General features: G+C 37.9%; 1 protein-coding gene across 6 annotated transcripts in view; it reads left to right on the top strand.

The window, feature by feature from the left end:
- KIF13A (kinesin family member 13A) overlaps nucleotides 1-18,491 on the top strand; it is a 107,642-nt gene that overhangs the window by 21,649 nt on the left and 67,502 nt on the right. For all 6 annotated transcript variants that reach the window (XM_032692301.1, XM_032692324.1, XM_032692316.1 and 3 more), the window contains exon 3: nucleotides 18,046-18,058. In XM_032692301.1, the coding sequence (XP_032548192.1) occupies nucleotides 18,046-18,058 (13 nt within the window). The remainder of the gene's footprint in view (nucleotides 1-18,045; nucleotides 18,059-18,491) is intronic.

The raw sequence follows: 18,491 nt of genomic DNA, 5'->3' as shown, positions 1-18,491 counted from the left end.
CTGGTTGGCACTTACACCTGACATGATCTAGGGTTATTACTTAGACCTTGCCTTTCTGCTTTGTATTCGTAAAGCATTATGTCTTTAAGTTCTTGGAAAGTCTTGTAGCCAAATACTGAAGGATGATGAGTCCAACCAGCCACTCTATTATCATTGACATTATTGCAACTGTAAATGCTTTGTTACAGTAGCCTTTTCTACTTGGTTTTTATACACTGTGTATTTTCCCTGTGGAACAGAGCAGATGATTTAAATATTCTTTTCAGATATTTCAGGGAAAAAAGCATTCTCTCAGCTTCTTTAATGTTGATCTAAAGTCTGATCCTATTATATGAAGCTATTCTGGCAGAATATGAATTTTGCAGAATGTTGAGTTTCCCATCAAGATCACCGGTGGGTTACAGAGCTCTCCCGTGCACACCCTTATCTTCTGTTCATCACATCTGACTGGACTGTTGCTCTGGAAACCGTTGTAATGTCACAAGTGACTTCATTATGATTAAATGAGGGGAAAAAAAATAGAACAAAAGAGCACATTCCTGTTTCAACATGCAACTTGGAAACTGAAACTGTCTTACATACATGCTCTGTATTTCAGAGCACTTTTTGGTGACAGGGCACAGATCTGTCTTCCTAGTCAGGAATAAAATCTGTAATTTGAAATTCCTATTCTTTATTTTCTTTAAATAGAATGATAGCTGGTTTAGACTCTATTAAAAGCTGTGCATGGTTCTGTCAAGAAAAGAACCAATTAGTATTTACACTTCTGTCTTTGTCCATCACAGAGTCTTAATTAGTTGTCTTTAACACTGAGAATGCTTTAGTTTTCTATTCTATCTGGTTATTATTTTCTATTTATTTCTAGTATCTCTATAAATATTTGTGTTTCTGAAGCAGGTCTGTAGCTGCAACTAAACAGAAGATTATAAAAATGTGCCAGGATGCTGCAAAATTATTTGGCCTTGTCTCAGCATTGTTACTGATCTAAAGAGATTTCTATGTCTTTTGTGGTTATGCTGGGTTTTTTCTCAGTTCACACTTAATAGCTTGTCTGGTAAGTTTAAATCTTCAATGCTGTATGGTAAATAAATAAAACTCACTGGTGACTGAAGAAGTGGAAAACAGAGTTACAGTTTCCTGCCCCCACTTTTTTTTTCTCCTCAGCGCTCTTTAAGCTGCTTGGCTGAAGGTTACTCAGTCTCTAGTTTTCTAAATAGTAAACTCTTCTATCTGTGCAGCTTGCATTCAAAAATATATAATGGTAGAGAGTCAGATGAGTGATTCTTGCTTGAGGGGAGAGGGATGAGAACAGGAGGAGTCTCTGCAGGGGTTCCACCGCTCCTTGGCACTGTGGTGCATGTGTGGTGCTGGTTGGATGTCCCGCTGGCCCTCAGCTGTGGGTCTGGGTTACTCACTGGTTTCTGTAGGAGCACAGTGTGTTGCTGGTCACGTGCTTTGCTGGGAATCTCTCCAGAACTAGTTTCTGAGGTGCAGCAGCCGGGCCTTGTTCTGGGCCTTACAGTAAAAGGGGCTGCCTGCCAGTCAGAACACTCCTTGCTGCGCCTGCTTCTGTGCCAAGGCGAAATCAGTAATAGGTCTGCAAAAGTTTAAAAATGCTTGGCATACACAACTTCATAAGTGACCCCACAAATTAAGATAGTTTGGGACTTGTTTAAACCTGTGTTTATCTTTTTTATCTCCTTCATTCACTCAACTTTATTGTCACTGGTTTGTTATAGTGAATGAAGTAGCTGATGTGTGAGATAGTGTAACAGAAGTATACTGAAGTACAGAATGCAAGTGGGGTGAGGCATGCTGCAGAAACACAAAAGTAGGTTTTTTTCTTTGGCTTTATGTCCATCTGAATTTCTAAAATTGGCTTTTACACCCATTGATAAACTTTAAAGTCATTAATACTTTGAAGATGATTGTCATTTTCTTCCCTAACAGTGTCCAGCGCCTTCCTTTTTTGGCAAAGCAAAATGAATAAGCCTATCCTGAGTAATAAATGAATTATCTCTTCCATTATCTCTCAGGAAATTCTGATTGTTTCTGAAACCCTGCATACTACTGATCTGCTACCTGAGGAATGTGTCCACTCCCTCTATTGTATAAATACGTGGTGTAACCATTAGTATGAATCTGTTGTTCTGTTGCTCTTTCTGGAAAAATAATTAATGGTATCGAAATAGTATGTGTTTTTGTACAAAAAGTAATTTTCTCTGAATATATGTTCTAATAATTTGTGTACGTAGATGTAGATGAGCATCTTATCCCTAAGAGTCTTGGCATAATATCATGTCTTTTTGCTTTTGTTGCTGGAATCCGAAGTTACTTACTGAATCATAAATTCTAATCTTGATGTTGATCAAGACAACCACTTAGTCATGTGTTTCTGAAGAAACTCTGAAGTAGAACTTTATTATCAGGGAAAGTATTGCAAATTTGTCCTGTATAAATCAAATACTGATAACACTCACATGCAAAGTATACACTTGTTCAATCAGAAGTCCATCACAGTAGTCCAATCAATTATCATCAGTTTAACATATGAGACAGGATGTGTAAATAGGTATTCAATTCACAAAATTCAGACAGACTTATGTTACTGAGCATATTTGGTATTTTTAGCAGATACACGTTGTACTGAAGCACCGTATTTGTGAGAGGCCAGTTCTTTCTGAATTCTATTTATAGACTGGCCTGGAATGCTCACATGATGATATTGTTTGTAATCTGGGGTATTTATATTGCCAGCGATGCTATGGCAAAGAGCTTCTCAGTATTTCCATTATACAATTCTGTTTCCAAGCTGTATACCTAGTGCCTAACATAAAGCTTGGCTCGGAGACTGAGGATGTGCCTTCTCTGCAAGTGGAATAAATTCTGTCTTCATGTTTTTGGAAGAGCTTTGTGATTGCAGTGACTTGTATATTTCATTATCATGTTGCTACAACAAATATTAAAACACATGAAATGTAAAAAAGGATCTGAAAAGTATCCATGGAAAAATGGTCAAAGAATAGACAGAAAACTGAAACTTAGATGTTGCAGTTTGTGAGTTCACTCTAATACACTAGAGTTTAATCCAAAATGTCCAAGGGACAAACTATTTCGAGCTGGGTTAGTGAGACCCTGTTAACAATACAGGCCAAAATTTATGTTGGCAATATATCAGCAATTTGTTTCAGTGTTCTTTAGTTTTGTTAGGTTCAGTCCAGCTCTTTAGCACAGTTATTTAAAAAAAACCCCAACATTTGAGGAGAGTAGGAAAGGAGGAGCAGAAAATAATCAAGCTGGCAGGAGAAGGGGGGGTCAGGTACTTAATGGAATTTTTCTGTCTTCTTGTTTGAATTGCTTATTTTTCACTTCATGATACTGGTCTTTGGTTGGTTAAGTGAGATAAGGCCTGGTAGTTATTGTCCTGTAAAGTCTTAGGAGCTGAGTTTTGTATTTTCTATATTTACTAACCTTCAGCTTTATTCTCTAACTCCATTTCAGCAGCTTAACTTGCAATCCAGCAAGGAGTGAAGCAGCAACTTTATATAGCAAAGAGTATTTTTGTACATTGAAACTTGGGCTTTACAAGCAAGTGAACCTGGTCCTTCTGCAATTCAACTTTTGAGAAATCTCACTACCAGCTTTTGGATCTTGAGCACTTACTTTCTGCTATAAAGAATTTGTCTGTATTGCCAAGGTAATCTTAATGAGAACGGGAGGGAGGAGTTGAACATTTTTTGGCATCTCCTAATCATTTCTTCTAATTGTTTTTAATAAAGCTCCAAAAGCATCTTTAAATGTTCATCTGAATTAAAACAAAATAAATTTTAAAACCTCATTTAATATACTTTCTAAATTCTCAGTTAGTCAAAAGATATTTTTTCCTACCACTGATGAGTAGAATCCTATTCTCAGACTGATGTATTTTTATAACCCTGAACAAATTATCTTAGGGAAACAGCAAATGTGACACTTGAAAAAAAAAGGAGGTTTTATAATTAGGCCCAGGCTTTTACTGTAGCCTTTGTGAAGATTTTTCCTGGCTACAGATGTGCAGAGCAACATCTTGCTGCTCCATTCTTGTTTGCTCAGCATCGCACTGCTGTGACAGCATTGCTTGTCAATGCAGATTTTGAAGAAGCTGTTTTATGGTTACTCTTTGCATGTCTCTACTGTTAACAAAGAGAAAGGTGGTCCTCTGAAGGAGCACACCCTGGAGACAGGAGAGGCAGTAGCTATGCTTGTGCAGGGCATGTGTCTACAGTGGTGTCTTGTGTTGAGGTTTCATCTGAGGGGCTGTTGATGCCTCTGTGGCCCTTTATACCTTCAGCTGTGTACATGGGGACCTTTTCTCGCTACTGCTTGTGCTGCTGCACCAAGATCCTGAGGGATAAAAGTTGGAGATAGAGTACTATCCGCTTCTGCTGTCTACCACTGTGATACATGGAGAAATAACCATTGGTTATTTTCTTCTGTAAGGAAAAAAGAATCTTTCTCTTCTACTTGCCCTCCCTCTCCCTTCTTCCTTTCCTACCTCTGGGGTAGAATGTGATACTAATGATTTTTGTGTTTGACAAGCTGGGGTTGCATTTGATTTTATGTATACAATATATATATGTATACAAAATTCCAGAGGTTTTTTTTTTTTTTAGTGAGAGAGGATTTAAAAAACTCTTGATGCTTTTTGCAGTGCTGTACAGAAATTGTGTCTGTTTGTAACTGCCCAAGAGTCGAGTTACTGTTCTCATAGTAACTGAAGTAATTACCCTAAATATCTTATACAGATTAAGTGCCATTTGGAAAAACTATATTTCTGTTAAAAATTATAAATTCTATATATCTTTATGTTGTGCAGTTACCTTATTTTTGGCTGAGCTTGACAGTAATTTTTATACAAGTGATCCATAACTAGAGTAAATGTTATATTGACCTTTTGGTTTTATCTGCTGGGGTAGATTCCATTACCAAAGTGAGACTGTTTAGATTATTGAAGACACATTAAACATGAAATAATTGCTTTTCTGCTTTTTTATTGACTAGTTAGCTACAGGTGTTGCACAAAGGAGAAGGTACAGGTGTGTTCAATAGGGCATGCAAAGAACATCCATTTTTGTGTGAGATAGTACAATGGACATTAAATAAAAACAGAATTGCAATCCTAGAATGTAGCCCCTCAGTTTATGCTATAATAATAGATGTGGAAAGCTGTATTCAAAGGAAGCTTTTGTATGTTATATTTATCTTGATCCTCAATATTTGGAAAATGAGGGATAGAAAAGCTAAGATGTTTGTCAAATTTTCCACTGCAACCTGTTGAGAAGAAAACTGCAAATAAAGCAAATATTTTTAGTCCTTTAGATTATGCAGCAAAAATACTGTCTCTAGCCTTGCTTTTTTTCCCTGGAGTACAATTTCTTGGATGCAGCTTTTGAATTGGATGATGTCACAAAATCTGTTTGCAACATATTTAAACAAATAAACAAAAGTACTGAGTATTGCTTCATGTCCCAAGCTTTAGATTTGATTGTGCAGACAGGTCTTGAGGTAGAAGGATATTGTACTTTCAAAGGATATTTCAAAACTCAGTACTGTCACTTTGGTCTTAGGCTTTTGTATCATCTCTTTTTAAAAAATGCTGCGTTCTTTTAATCTGCATCTTTTTCTGCTCAAACAACCATAAAAGGTGTCCTAGTAATGGCATCATAATTTCAGATAATTGCAAAAAGTTGACCAAGGAGTTTTGTAGTTAACTTATCTATTAACTACATTGTTAATTTAGTTTAAAAAACTAGTGTCTAGCGAAAGTATTGTTAGCATTTTTGAGAATCAGACAATTATTTTCTACAATGCTTTTCAGCACTTCCTATGTGAATAGTATTGGTTGCGTAGCTTAGCTGTGATTTCATACGCAATTTTATTCCTTTTGGAAGGGACATGCTCTTTCTGCAAGTTTCCTTAGCTTCATTTTACAAAGACTTCTGAGAGATTCAATATTCAGATTAATTTTACATGTTTCAATGAGTTATTTTAAGCTATCAAGGCACTGATACTTGTGCTTCAGGTTTTTTGGAGGAGAAGAAGCCGGTCACAGCCCCATGGACTGTGACTTTTAATTTCTCCCAGTTAATTAAAAATGGCAGACTGAATAGGGATGAGGCATATGTCTAGCTAAAATCTTCTCTTTCACCACTGCACATCTTGTGTGGAGTCCTGAAGAGATGTCTGCTTGCTCTGGTTTTTCTTCTTTTATAAATGAAGGGCTGAATATGGGTAGGGTGGAATATACTGGCAGCACGATGCTGCTGCGGCCGTTGTTAGAGCGCGGCAGCCACAGAAAGTCGTGGGAGGATCTTCAGGTGGGTTGTGGCTGGATGATAAAAAGGTACATGAAACTTGCCGTGAAACACAAAGCTCTTCTGACTTTACATACCCAGCCGTGGTTTCTGGACTGCCTGTTCTCAGATGAATCATTTTGGAGTTTTCCTCGTTCAAGGGAAACATCAGCTTAGCGCTCAGCAAATGGGTAAAAAATGGTGAGACTGTCATGACCTACTGGAAAACCATGTCGGGAAAGAGCAGGGAATGAGGGAGGAAACGTCATGTCTCTGTGCAGCTGCAAAGTGCTCTCAACTGCTGTGCTTTATTCTGGCCCTCCTGTTTCATAACTGTGTGCTGGGACTAGGAAGAGGTAGAGAATGGCAGTAAGGGTGGTGAACTTATAGAACACTTTTACATGAGGAACCAATAACAAATTAAGAAGTGTTTGGTCTAGAAGAAGACAGCTGAGTAGGGAAAAGGGATATGGTTAGAGATCTGTACACCCATGAACAACAGGAGAAAGGATTTACTGCCTGTTATCTTGCAGGAATGGTGGGACTTAAATTATCTCAAGCTGGATTCAGAACGAGGACAAAGATATGCCCATAATTAAACTGTGGACTTTTGTCACAGGATGGTGTCACTTTTAAAAGTCCATCTGATTTAAAAATTGTTAGATAAATTAATATAAAAAAGTAAATAATTGAAGGTCATTAAGCCTGAACATACCAGTCAATTCTGTCTGTAGTTTCTCACTGCCCGTGGCTGATGAGAGCACGCATGTTCTGCAGCTGACTAGGCTGCTGCTGAGTTTTCTGCTGTACATTCATCAGGTGGCTTGATTAAAGGGTCTGATGGCTGTTAGAAGCAGGGTCTGCCCCTCCTGTGATGTGGCAGTGGCCTGGCAGTCAGTACAGCTTCACCCCTTTCTCCCTGGTTTCATGTTTCTCAGTTGCACATTGACGTTTACTGTGTACATTCCCTGCATTGATACAGCTGGTTTCTGGTTTTGTGAACTAAACCAGTGAAGATAATTTTTCAAATAAAGAAGGGCAAATCAAACTAATGCTCCCTCCTGACACTCCCCTCACCTTGCAGCTGTCTGGCAGAAGCACAGCCGAATGTGACAGACTGTGGCACGGAGCTGGGAACAAGAAGTTGGAGAAGAGCAGAAACTTCTTAAACTGGCTCTGCCTCTTGAACAATTACAGTGAGGTATTCTTAGAGCAACTGTTGCCAATGTCTTTTAGTCTGAAGATTACTCATTCTGCCTCAGACCTGAAACAGAGCATACACAACTGAAACCTTACCTGTTTTTCCTCCTCCCCCATCCCCTGCAGAGATAAAACCTGCCAGCCTAATTAAAGATACAATCTCTGCTTTCAAAGTTTTTCTTTCTCTGTTTCTGATCAGAAAGAATTTGGTAGTTAAAGCATTTCTTCTCGTTTCAAAAATAAAGCAATTTCTATGGTTCTTGCCTCCTTCCTGATCTCTATTGCAAACTGAAATGTGTCATGATTCCTCCTTTTGCAATGCACGGAAGACCTAGGCAATGGGCGGTTCAAGAGTACTGAAGGAATACAGCAAAGACTGGAAAGAGTTATGCTTTCTATGCAAAGAGATTTTTGTTTCCATGTTTTCCAAAGTTTTTAAATGTGAATGTTTCTTCATAAACAGTTCAATATGAATGCAACATAGGAACTGTGCCATTCTAAAAGACTCTTGGTAGTCCTGGATTTTGGAGTAGCATTGGACTTGGTAGTGTCTTGGACTTTTGGAGTATTCTTTACATTTGAGAGTCACTGTGCTTAAGAAATATGAATTCAAACTGATTTGAAGTCAAGATGGCTAGAGGACTGCAGAATCTTGTACACAGAAGTGTGTATGCTTAGAGCTAGGAGGGAAACATAACACATGAGAGCATATGTAGAAAGTCGAGTTTGATTGAAGGGTTAAATTACAGGACAGTGTTGGTACAAAACCAAAAAAACCCTGAGATTAAATTTCTTCACTGTCAAAATTTGGGAAAGCTGTCTGGACAGTAGGACCATAAATAGCATTTCATGAGGCAGAACAACATTGAATTATTCAGACTCCATCTCAAAAGACTTCATGGCATCATTGCCTGTGACAGTTGTGGACTATATGACCTGGAGATTCTTGTTCTGTGTTTTATTGCTTTGTTTAGCCATCTTATATATATTGGCAGATCTAATCTCACTCTTTAGCTGTAAGAACAAACATAACTAATTTTCTGTTTCTGTCTTTTCAGGAAATACTGAAAATGCATTTCAGTTCTTAATAACTCTCTGATCACATTAATGACTTGTGAACAATTATATTGTGACCTCTTTCTAGACTTTCTAAAAGCCATCAATGTCTATGAAGTCTGAGGTGACTTCTGTTTCTCTTATGCTATCTTGTAGTGCTCCCTAAAACTACCTTCTTGCTGTGGTTGTGATCCTGTGAGTCATGCCCACGTTTTCTTTTTGAAATCGACATTTCTTATATTGAAAACTGCTTGTAATACTTTATCAGGAATTTTAATTAACCTCCCTTCATCTGCCAGAGGAAACTAGAATTTGCTACTGTGATGTTAAAAGTAATCCTGTCCCAGCTCGTTCGCTAAAAATCAATAGGTGAAAGCTGGATGCCAGTCATGCCAGTCCTTGCCTCATAACATCACTTGATGGGCACAGTGAAAAATATTCTTCACAGGAGACGGCCTGTATCTCTTTGGAGATGTGAAAAAATTTTGGTCATAAAAGCCAGGTGTGAAACTCCACTGAAGGTTGCTGAGCTGTCACAAATTTTATAGTACATTGAAATTTCTTTTTATAAAACTGCTGTATATTGGTTGGTGTGGGGACCATATCATCTAAGGATTTCTAGAGGTGGTTTTTAATTGGCTTTTTTAAATTGGAACAAGTTTGGTATGAAAGTAATGCTTACAAATTGCCGAGTCGCAAACCTTTCAGATCATCTCTTATATTAATGTTCATGCTACTGCTGTATGCCACAATATCTTTGAAAAATTTATTTTAGCTTTTTTCACAGAAAGGTTGAGGTTGGAGGCCATCTGTTTCAACCCCACTACTCGAGCAGGGCCACTAGGGCAAGTAGTGCAGGACTGTGACCAGAGGGCTTTTGAGCATTTCTAAGAAGGGAGAGTCCAGAACCTCCCTGGCAACCTGTGCCAGTGCTTGGTCACCCTCCCAGTGAAAAAGTGGAACCTCTTGTGTTTCAGTTTGTGTCTCCCTCCTCTTTAGGTCCTCCCTTCAGATATTTATATACCTTGATGAGATTCCCCTTGAGCCTTCTCTTCTCCAGGCTGAACAGTGCCTGCTCTCTCAGCCTCTCCTCATAGCAGAAATACTCTGGTTCCTAATTTTTAAATTTTTTTTATGTGATTTTTATCATTCTCCATCATATAAAACCAGAATAAGAATATGAATTCAACCCTTTAGAATTAAATTAGATCTGGCAAAAGAATTTCCTTAACACTGGATCCACATATAATTTGGGTCTTTTAATCTGTTATCTATTAACATAAAATCATCCAGTCTTGAGATGATCCTTGCTTTTTCAGCCCTGTAAAGAGGTTAGACTTCTATTGTTACTACAGGTCTAAATATTTCGTATTTTGTTGTACATAAGCAGTGTGTACTTTATTTTTCAGTCCAGGAAGATTTAGGAATCTTGTTTATTTTTCCACAGTGCTCATTGTAGTGGTTGGAATAAAGTCTGGTGTGTTTGTCACTCCTGTAATTTATGATTTTGCCATATGGCACCTGGCAAGGAGGTGGTTGTCATTTCTACCAAGTACATTACATACATAACATAATCCCTGCTAGAGAGGTCTTGCCTTCAAGCTTTGCTGCAAAAAAAGGAAATGCTTGTGGCTCAAAGTAACATAATGATTATATAAGTTGTCACAAATTCACAGCTTGTTGGAGAAGGACCGGGGAGCCTGTTAAATTCTCTTTTTTTCTCACCTCTTTTGTTGTGTAGGATATGTTCTCTTTTACCTTTCTGCTATCTACTAGAAAGGCATCTAATCTCTTGTCTGGGGTTCTTAGATGAAAAATCTCTGAGTGCCATTGCAGTTACCACTCTTCTCTCCTCGGAATGATATATTCTCAAATTCTAGAAATGAGTTCAGGTTGTACCTTTCCCTGCTAGGGTCAGTAACTTAATGCTTGATGTCTTCTTTCTGTAAAGATTGCTACCTGCCTTGGCAGTTCTTCTCTTTTTGTTAACTGATAAACGTGGAGCACACACTTTGAAGAATTTTTCTAGCCTTTGGATAACTTTTGTGGTTCATTTCATGGTTACTGGAGCTGACTAGGCTACTGCCTAAGCTTAGAGAACAGTGAAAAGTTCTCTAGAGGTCCTGCCTGTATGACTTCTGTACAAGAATAGTCTCAGTACTTTTAAGTGTTGGTGCAGCAACAACTCAATTGCCTTTGTCTATTTATGTAGAATTGGTTTGAGTTTGTGTTCGTGATACATTGTTCCACACAATAAACCTTATTTATCCCATGAATTATCATCATCTTTTCTGCAGTGTCCACTTTCTGGCAAATGGTACTAGTTGTTAAGTCTGTCTGTTAAGCAAATAATGTCATCTCAAAGTCACCAAAGCAGCTGGTATTGCAACCAGCTGAGATAGAAAATGTTTTTGAGTGAAGGGATGGAATTTGCTCTGCTAATGTGTATTGTCATCAAATCTAAGTTTTAATTTTAAATACAAATTAATGAACAATATTTTTCTTTCTGACAAGTTCATTTAATATTCATGCCACTAAAAACACATGCTAGTATGAAACAAAAGTAGTAACTTGTGAATGTTGCTGAATCTGAGACACTTTTTCGTACTGCAGTTACGTTTAAAGAATGCTAACATACGTTTGCAGAGCTGTGTGAACGGATGAAGTGTCAAACCCAATTAGCATCTCTCTTGAAATCTCGTTAGTAAAATAAAGTAGATGACAACTGAATGATAATTTTCTGTGTTGTGGTAAAGGAATGTGACAGTGAGACCTGGGGGTTCTTGTCTATTGTCCAGCTTGAACACATGGTCAAGACTGGTGTACCTCCAACTTCAGTAACTTCTCAAATATATCCTTGTCCTGATTCAGTAGGAAAAAAATATGCTTACCTTCCATAAAAAGGGTGATTTTTTTTTCCTCTTTTTTTCTGTTTACTGAGGAAAGTAATGTGTTAAAAACAAGGTTCAGATCCAGTTACTTGGTTAACACTTACAATTTAGTTCTTTCTAGTCTACAGTCTTGCCACTGACTAGAGATCTTCTGTCTTGACCCTTGCCAATGAAGCTGTTGATTGCTCTGTATATGTCTTTCTAGCAAATTGTAATGCCTCAGTTTTGAACCAGCAAACTAACAAAAACCAAATTTAATTTATGAAATACTGTGTTGCTTATCAAATTTCCTTCACATGCCCTTGAAGGTAATCTGTCATGGATTAAGTACTGTATATGGTGATAAAATAGCAATGTATTTTTCAAATAGCTTTGAGCACTACCTCCACAAGGGATATATCCTCACCGATGTTTTGATGGTTCTTACAAGCGTTTCTGAAGGAATTTTAAAGAAGTGGTAGTGTTGAAAGGGAACATTTTCCATTGACACTGGAGACTTAGGAGGCAGTTAATAGCTGCGAGTAGCTGACTCCAGTGACTGGTTGGGTGTGAGAGTCTCAATAGAGTTTGTGCACAGAGTTGAAATGCCAGTTAATGCTTGGGGTGTTTTCTCCTCAAGAGCACTAGTAACAAATGCAACAGAATAAGAATAATGGATGCCTAAGAAATGCCACTGCAGTTTTATTAACGTTCATAGAATGTGTTTCCACATACTTTCCAGAACTCTTGACAGTAGTTTCATTGCATTCAGGCTAAGAACCATTCATTGGAGACTAACCTTAAGAGCTAACAGATCTTGGGTGCTGAGATCAGATTCTTTTTCCCCTGCCTCGTTTCCTCTTGATTAGCTAAACCTGATTAGGTAGTGAAAATCTCCTTGTTTAGTTTCTTGTGCATTCAGTTTTATTGGAAAGGAGGGGGAAAGACTTGTTTTAAAAAGGATCAGGAGAACTTGGTAGTGTATCTACCCTTGCTGGGAACATTAGGTGGACTTGCATTCTTTTGCCTTTTTGTTATGAGTCTAGCTGGATGTTAATAAGAACAAGCTTGGTATACTGGTGATTGTGGCTACGCTGTAATTGTAATTGGGGTAGCAGGTTTTCATTACAATAACTAGAGTCTTGGATAAGTTTTGAATGAGTATGATTAAAGACTTGGGGAAAATAGAGTATTTAACATGGTAGGTTCTACATGGAGTCTAAGAAGTCAGGATTGCAGTGGAGCTCTTTGATCTCAGAGCAGAATGACAATTTTAGTTAGTTTTTGCCTTTTCAATAAAACTAAGTAAATTAACCAAAATGGGATTTAAAAAAACCCCCAAACATACCCCCCCCAACTTATTTTGTATAGGAGAGTATTCAGATTATTTTTTGGTGAGTTTTTTAGCAGAGAGATAGATGAATCTTTCTGCTATTGGGTGGTGACTGTTCTCCTAAGCCAACTGCTGTTTGCACAGTGGTGTGCTGTTGCATATAGGATAGGTGTCAGCCCTTTTTTGGGCTGTCAGTAGTTGTTTTTACATGACACCAAGGCTTGTGTGTAAAGATTAGAAACACTTGAACTTCATGTCAACAAATTGCTGGCATTGGAATAATAATGCCTTGGGCAGTAAAAATAGTCAGAACTTGGGAGCAAAGGTAAGTAGTGACTAATAATGTTCCTGGACAGTTGTCACTTGCTGTTTTCCTTGTTGTAAATGTCAGAATATAATGCCTTTCACTTACTTTAACGAGCTTGTGTTGGTTTCATAACCTGTGGTTTCACTGCTGTAGTAAATGAACTTCAGTGCTTGGAGTGGAATGCTGTTATGGTGAAATATCCAGGCATTTGCTTCTTTTTTCTCATGGAAGTCACTCTGCTACTGTAATGTCTATTTTGTTTAACTTGCACTGCAATATTTGTCATTCTGATTTTGGTGTCTGACTTTTCTCTTAGCATAGTAGGTTTCTATTAAGCATGTGAGAACAACTTATTAGAGTATGCATCTGTTTCTCGTGGTGTTTCTGATTATGATCAGCTACTACCTTATTATGCAGGCACTTGCTCAAACTGCTTTGCTTGTTAAAATGCTTTTCTTTTGCTGTTCTTCAGAGGATTATTTTGTCCATAGAGCAGACTTTTGCTGGGTAGGAGGATTAAATAGATACCTTGTGCAAGAATATAAAATAACTAATTATCTATATTTTTGTACATATGTGCGCTCACACAGTATGTAAAGTCACTCTTCCAGGAATCCTGGTATTGAATTGTGGTGCCAGCTTTGTTAGTCAGCTGTACAGGAGGTGCCCCAGACAAGCACAAAGGTGGGATGCTGTTCTCTTTAAGAGCATCGCCCCTGCCATCTACTTCAGTCTCCTTCTGCATTTAGAAAATTCATGGGGCAAATGGGCAAATAAATGTCCTTTTTCTGTGTTCTTTGTAGAGAAAATGGTGTACTGCCAGTAGTTTGCAGTATATAATCATCTGAAACTGTTACTGTGGCAGCCTGTGATCTTTTCCTAGGTAGTTCAGTACAGTGTCCATCAATAATATATAGCCACACTTTTTAACATGCTTGGTATCAAGCCTGAAAGTAACAGCCTGTAGTGATAAACCATGAGACAAGGAAGGGTCCTAGAGCTATATGATCTTACTGTGAAAGATAGGAGAAACACTGTCTCTCTGCTTCTACATAATTTACGTTGTTTGCAGTTAGGAGTGCTGAATGTCTGCTGTCTGTGCTGCAGCCACTCTGAAAGCTTCCTACACATGGATAAACAAACAGTGCTGTTACTTCTATCCAGGACAGGAGGTACACTTGTTCTGATGGTCCTGCCACTGGTTTGTTTTCTTGCACTCTGCCTTTGAGTGAGGCAAATGCACACTGCTGGTGATATACTCAGCCTGAGTTGTAAAGCAGCCTGATTTTAGAAAACAAAACAAAATTTAAAACCACTTAAAATTACTACAGTATTTGTTTTGATGAACTGGTCTTTAGATTCCAGAGGTGCTGAAGCAGTGAAATGTAAGAAATAATATTTTTTATCACAATGATCTTTTCAATTTGCTCATCTTTATACTTCCAGAGGAGAGAGGAAGACTTTTTTCAACTCATCATATAAAAACCTGAAGACTTTTCTCCCTTGTCTCGTATACTGATAGTTGCTTGTAATAATTCTTTTGGCCAGTTACCCTGAAGAGTGCATCAATGACTATGTAGCCACTTAACTGTAAACAATTATATATTTGGGAAATCAGTGAGTACCATGAATTTGCTGTGGTTGCACATGTGGTGAGAGCAAAAGGGGATTTCAAACTCAGTCTTAGATGATGACTTTTGGTATAGTCAGCTTACAAGAGCTGCAAAGTCATCTGATTCATTCATTCGTAGATACTATGTGTGGTTATTTAACATAACTGGTTATGATTGCTTCATCTTGATTAACTAATGTGAGAAAGGAAAAATCCCACTAAATACTTTCCAAAATCTGAAATCATTATAGTATGATTGTGACCTACTTGGCTTCTTACAGCAGCTGAATTGGAGATGAATTTGGCTGTGTGAATGTTCCAAATAATCTGAGACCTGTTTTTCAAAGATGCCCTGGTCTCTGTCTCCTTTAATGTGGAGTACCAGGTTTTACACCCACGTTCTTGTTTTTGATCGTACCTTGTCCCTACTGAAGGTGACTTTCTTAACCGGGGGTGAGAAGCGGGTGGGGTGATGAAACCCCATTATATACAATAGAGAGAAAAAACAATTCTGTCAAGCTTTTTTTTGATTTATAAAATGTTTTTCCTTCTGGTAGAAGTGACATTTGCTTGGAAATGCTGACAACGCTAGCTAAGGGACAAGAAAGTTCTTGTTCTGAAAGTTATGAAGTCTTTAAGATGACAGTATCACGCATTTCTGGATGCTCACAGTGCAAGAGTGTCTTCTATTGCTTCTTATTGCATGGGACTAGTTTTCTCTATGACAAAAGAAGACTCCTAGGAGAGAATGTAGGTAGTTAAAAAGATAAAAAAGAGGAAACAACCTTTGCTGTTGTTAAACTACTAGCAAAGTGCACTCCTCTCACAGTATACTGTTACAGGCAGTGGGGTAGTTGTTAAGGAGAAACTGTGAATGCAGTCAAGAAGGCTTCTCATTCATGTTCTGACATAGAACATGAGAACTGACATTTTGTGAGTCACTTCTCTTGCCAAATGTGAGAAGCATTTTTAATTTTAGCAAGGGACAACAGGAAAAGAAGTTTACATTCGCACATTCTATAAATTGTTTCTCTTTATCTGGCTTAAAATTTTAGGTAGCTACACAGTCTGGGGTCTTCGTGTGTGTTAGCCAAGCAAGACAGGAGAGGCTTAGTACTGTTGTGAAAGATAAAGCCTGAGTAGATACCAACACCAGACACACTACTTGGTAAAGTTGGAAAATCGTTCTAGTGATATTTTACTAAAGTCATGATGGCTTAAGGACAAAGGCAGAAGCAAGTTCAGAAGCTTTGTGGTCATTGAAATTCATGCTTTTCTCCTGGCCTATGAGAATATTTTCCAGGCTCTTGATGGTATTTACTTGGGTTTTGAGTTCCAGGCATGTGAGAAAAGTCAGTCTTCTGTCTGAGAGTGCAGGTTGAAGATGCCTATCAGGTTAAACCAAAATCTGTTGTTGTGCAGATGCATTAAAAGGTTAGGTAACTCTGATAATGTCCTGAAGTGTATACTAACTGTCCACTTTAGAGGAGATTTTGTTGTCACTCAAAAGGTATTACTTACATCTTATCATTGACACCAAGGATGATTAGACATGTAATTAAAAATTCTTGGAAATAAACATTCTAATTGTTGTATCTTTGGTCTCTTGTCCATACATGTATTGTGTGTGTGTCCTGCCTCCCCAGCCCCAGTTGTGTCACTGAATCACCATGTTTCTGTGGTCACTGGTAAAAATTGAGACAAATTCAATTATCTTTGAAGCTGAAAGCTGCTGGTTTCTAGGAAAGGAAAGAAACCATGAAGTACATATTAAAATAAAATAAAAAAGCAGACCAAAAAAAGTATGTGAAAAATTGATTGAGGGTAATGCAAGGATTGTCACCTGTACATGAGCTAACCATGGACTGAGCCTGAGTAGCGACCAATAATGAAAGGGTAAAGCTGCAGCAAGTGGTTTAGCTCAGAGGCAAACACAGTACTGTGTACCAGATATGTAACTTCTGGTTCAGGCAGACATGTCATCTATGGTACAAGCTGAGAGTAGGCAGAAAAGATTGCATAAGATGTGTTTGTGGATTTGCGTCGCTTTGGCATCTTTTGCTGAGCTCTTGTATTGTGGGTTGCTGAGAAAACTGCTCACAGTGTTTTCTGTCTTTCCCCCACCTCCGCCTCCCAACTTGGTGCAGTTGGTATGCATAGTCTGGTGGATGAAAGCATGGCTTGGTCCCACGTGTTTCTGCACTGAAAGTGTAGCCTCTTGATATCTTTGAATTTTGTGTAGTGTGTCTGTTGCTAATACCTTTCATCCATACCCTTATCTCATAAACCTTACAGTGTTCTCTGCTTGTGTTTGTCTGTAGGCCTTTCTGGTTGTGTTTTTTGTCTTCATCCATATTATTTTTCCTTCTTTCTTCCATGTTTTTTTCCCCCTTTATGTGAAGAGCAACTGGAAATTTCTTCTGTGTATCATTTCAGGCTTATTTCAATATATAATTTAAACATATGCCTCAGGTTGTGGTTTTGATGAATGGCTTGTCAGTCTAATTCTGCGCTGTATGTTCACCTCCCCTCTTGCATTGCCATTAATGAGCACAGGGCAGCATAATGAAACAGTGCAGTGATCTCACTTGAAACCAATCCCACCAAAAAAATCCTCAAACTGATTTAATTTACAATGTGGCCATATGGCTGCCAGCATAAGCATAAATGCATTTAAGGACAAGTTGAAGTACTCTGAGCTGGTGTCTTTAGACTAGAGGTTTGTAGTCCCTGTTTTATTTCTGACAGCACTCATTATAGTTATGTGCAATGAAAGGTAATGGTGCTTTTGCATTGGTTTCTTATGCTCTGTGTAGGCTTTCTGTGGCCAGGGAGAACACAGGTTTATTTTTTTTCACACCTCTATAATCTCTACAAAAAACATTTGTTTGTCTCTTACCTTGGTCATGCATGTGTAGCACTGCTGAAGTCAGTGGGGCTTCACCCTGGCACCTTGGTCTGCCAGTTTGCAGGCTCAGTTTACTTGCCACCAAAGATGGGCTGTGTGTCGTCTTCCATGACAAAACAGATTCTCGTCTACTTTCTGGATTTCAGTTCTGTTTGATTTTTATATCTATAAAGAATCTGACCTTTTATTTTTAATGTGGGACTGTATTAGTAATTAAGTACTTACTGGTTAAAAATCTGTGATATGTCATTTAAATATCTTCTGATCTGATTATTCTTAAATTCATTGTGGATTAAAAAAAAGTTCAGATAGTGATGACATTCACTGACTTTGTTTCTTTTCTTTTTTTTTTTGCTGCCTTCTCTTTATGTGAATGGTATATTCATGCTTCTTGTCATCATTGCTGATTTTCTTGGCAATCATCTAGAAAACCACCTAAGGTAAGTATTTTGTCTCTTTATACATTTGTATCTGCTTGAAAATGTTGAGCAATGCAGAAGAGTTGGGCCTATTGCTGTAGTATAAGTCAATCAATACATCTTCGATATTTAAAAAAAATTATCTATTCCCCATAATTCCAAGTTAAAGACTTCATAATTTCAGAAGAATATATTTTAATCCAACTGACATGCAGGCAAGGCACACAACTTGTTAAAGCTGCAACAAGGGCAAGCCATAATTTTAAGGCATTCATAAAAATATTTGAAAAAGTAAACGAGTATTTTGTGTAAAACATTTCATTGCACGCAATTCTGCTTAAAAGTTAAAATACTGTTCTTAAAAGGTGACAAAATGCATCCAATGAGAAGCAAATAATTTTTATTTGTACTGGATGATAGTCAGAAATTAATAATTAGTGTAAAAGTTGCCAAG

The sequence above is a fragment of the Chiroxiphia lanceolata genome, chromosome 1 (assembly GCF_009829145.1).
Source record: "Chiroxiphia lanceolata isolate bChiLan1 chromosome 1, bChiLan1.pri, whole genome shotgun sequence".
Classification (NCBI taxonomy): domain Eukaryota; kingdom Metazoa; phylum Chordata; class Aves; order Passeriformes; family Pipridae; genus Chiroxiphia; species Chiroxiphia lanceolata.
This window is presented reverse-complemented; position numbering and strand designations above follow the sequence as displayed.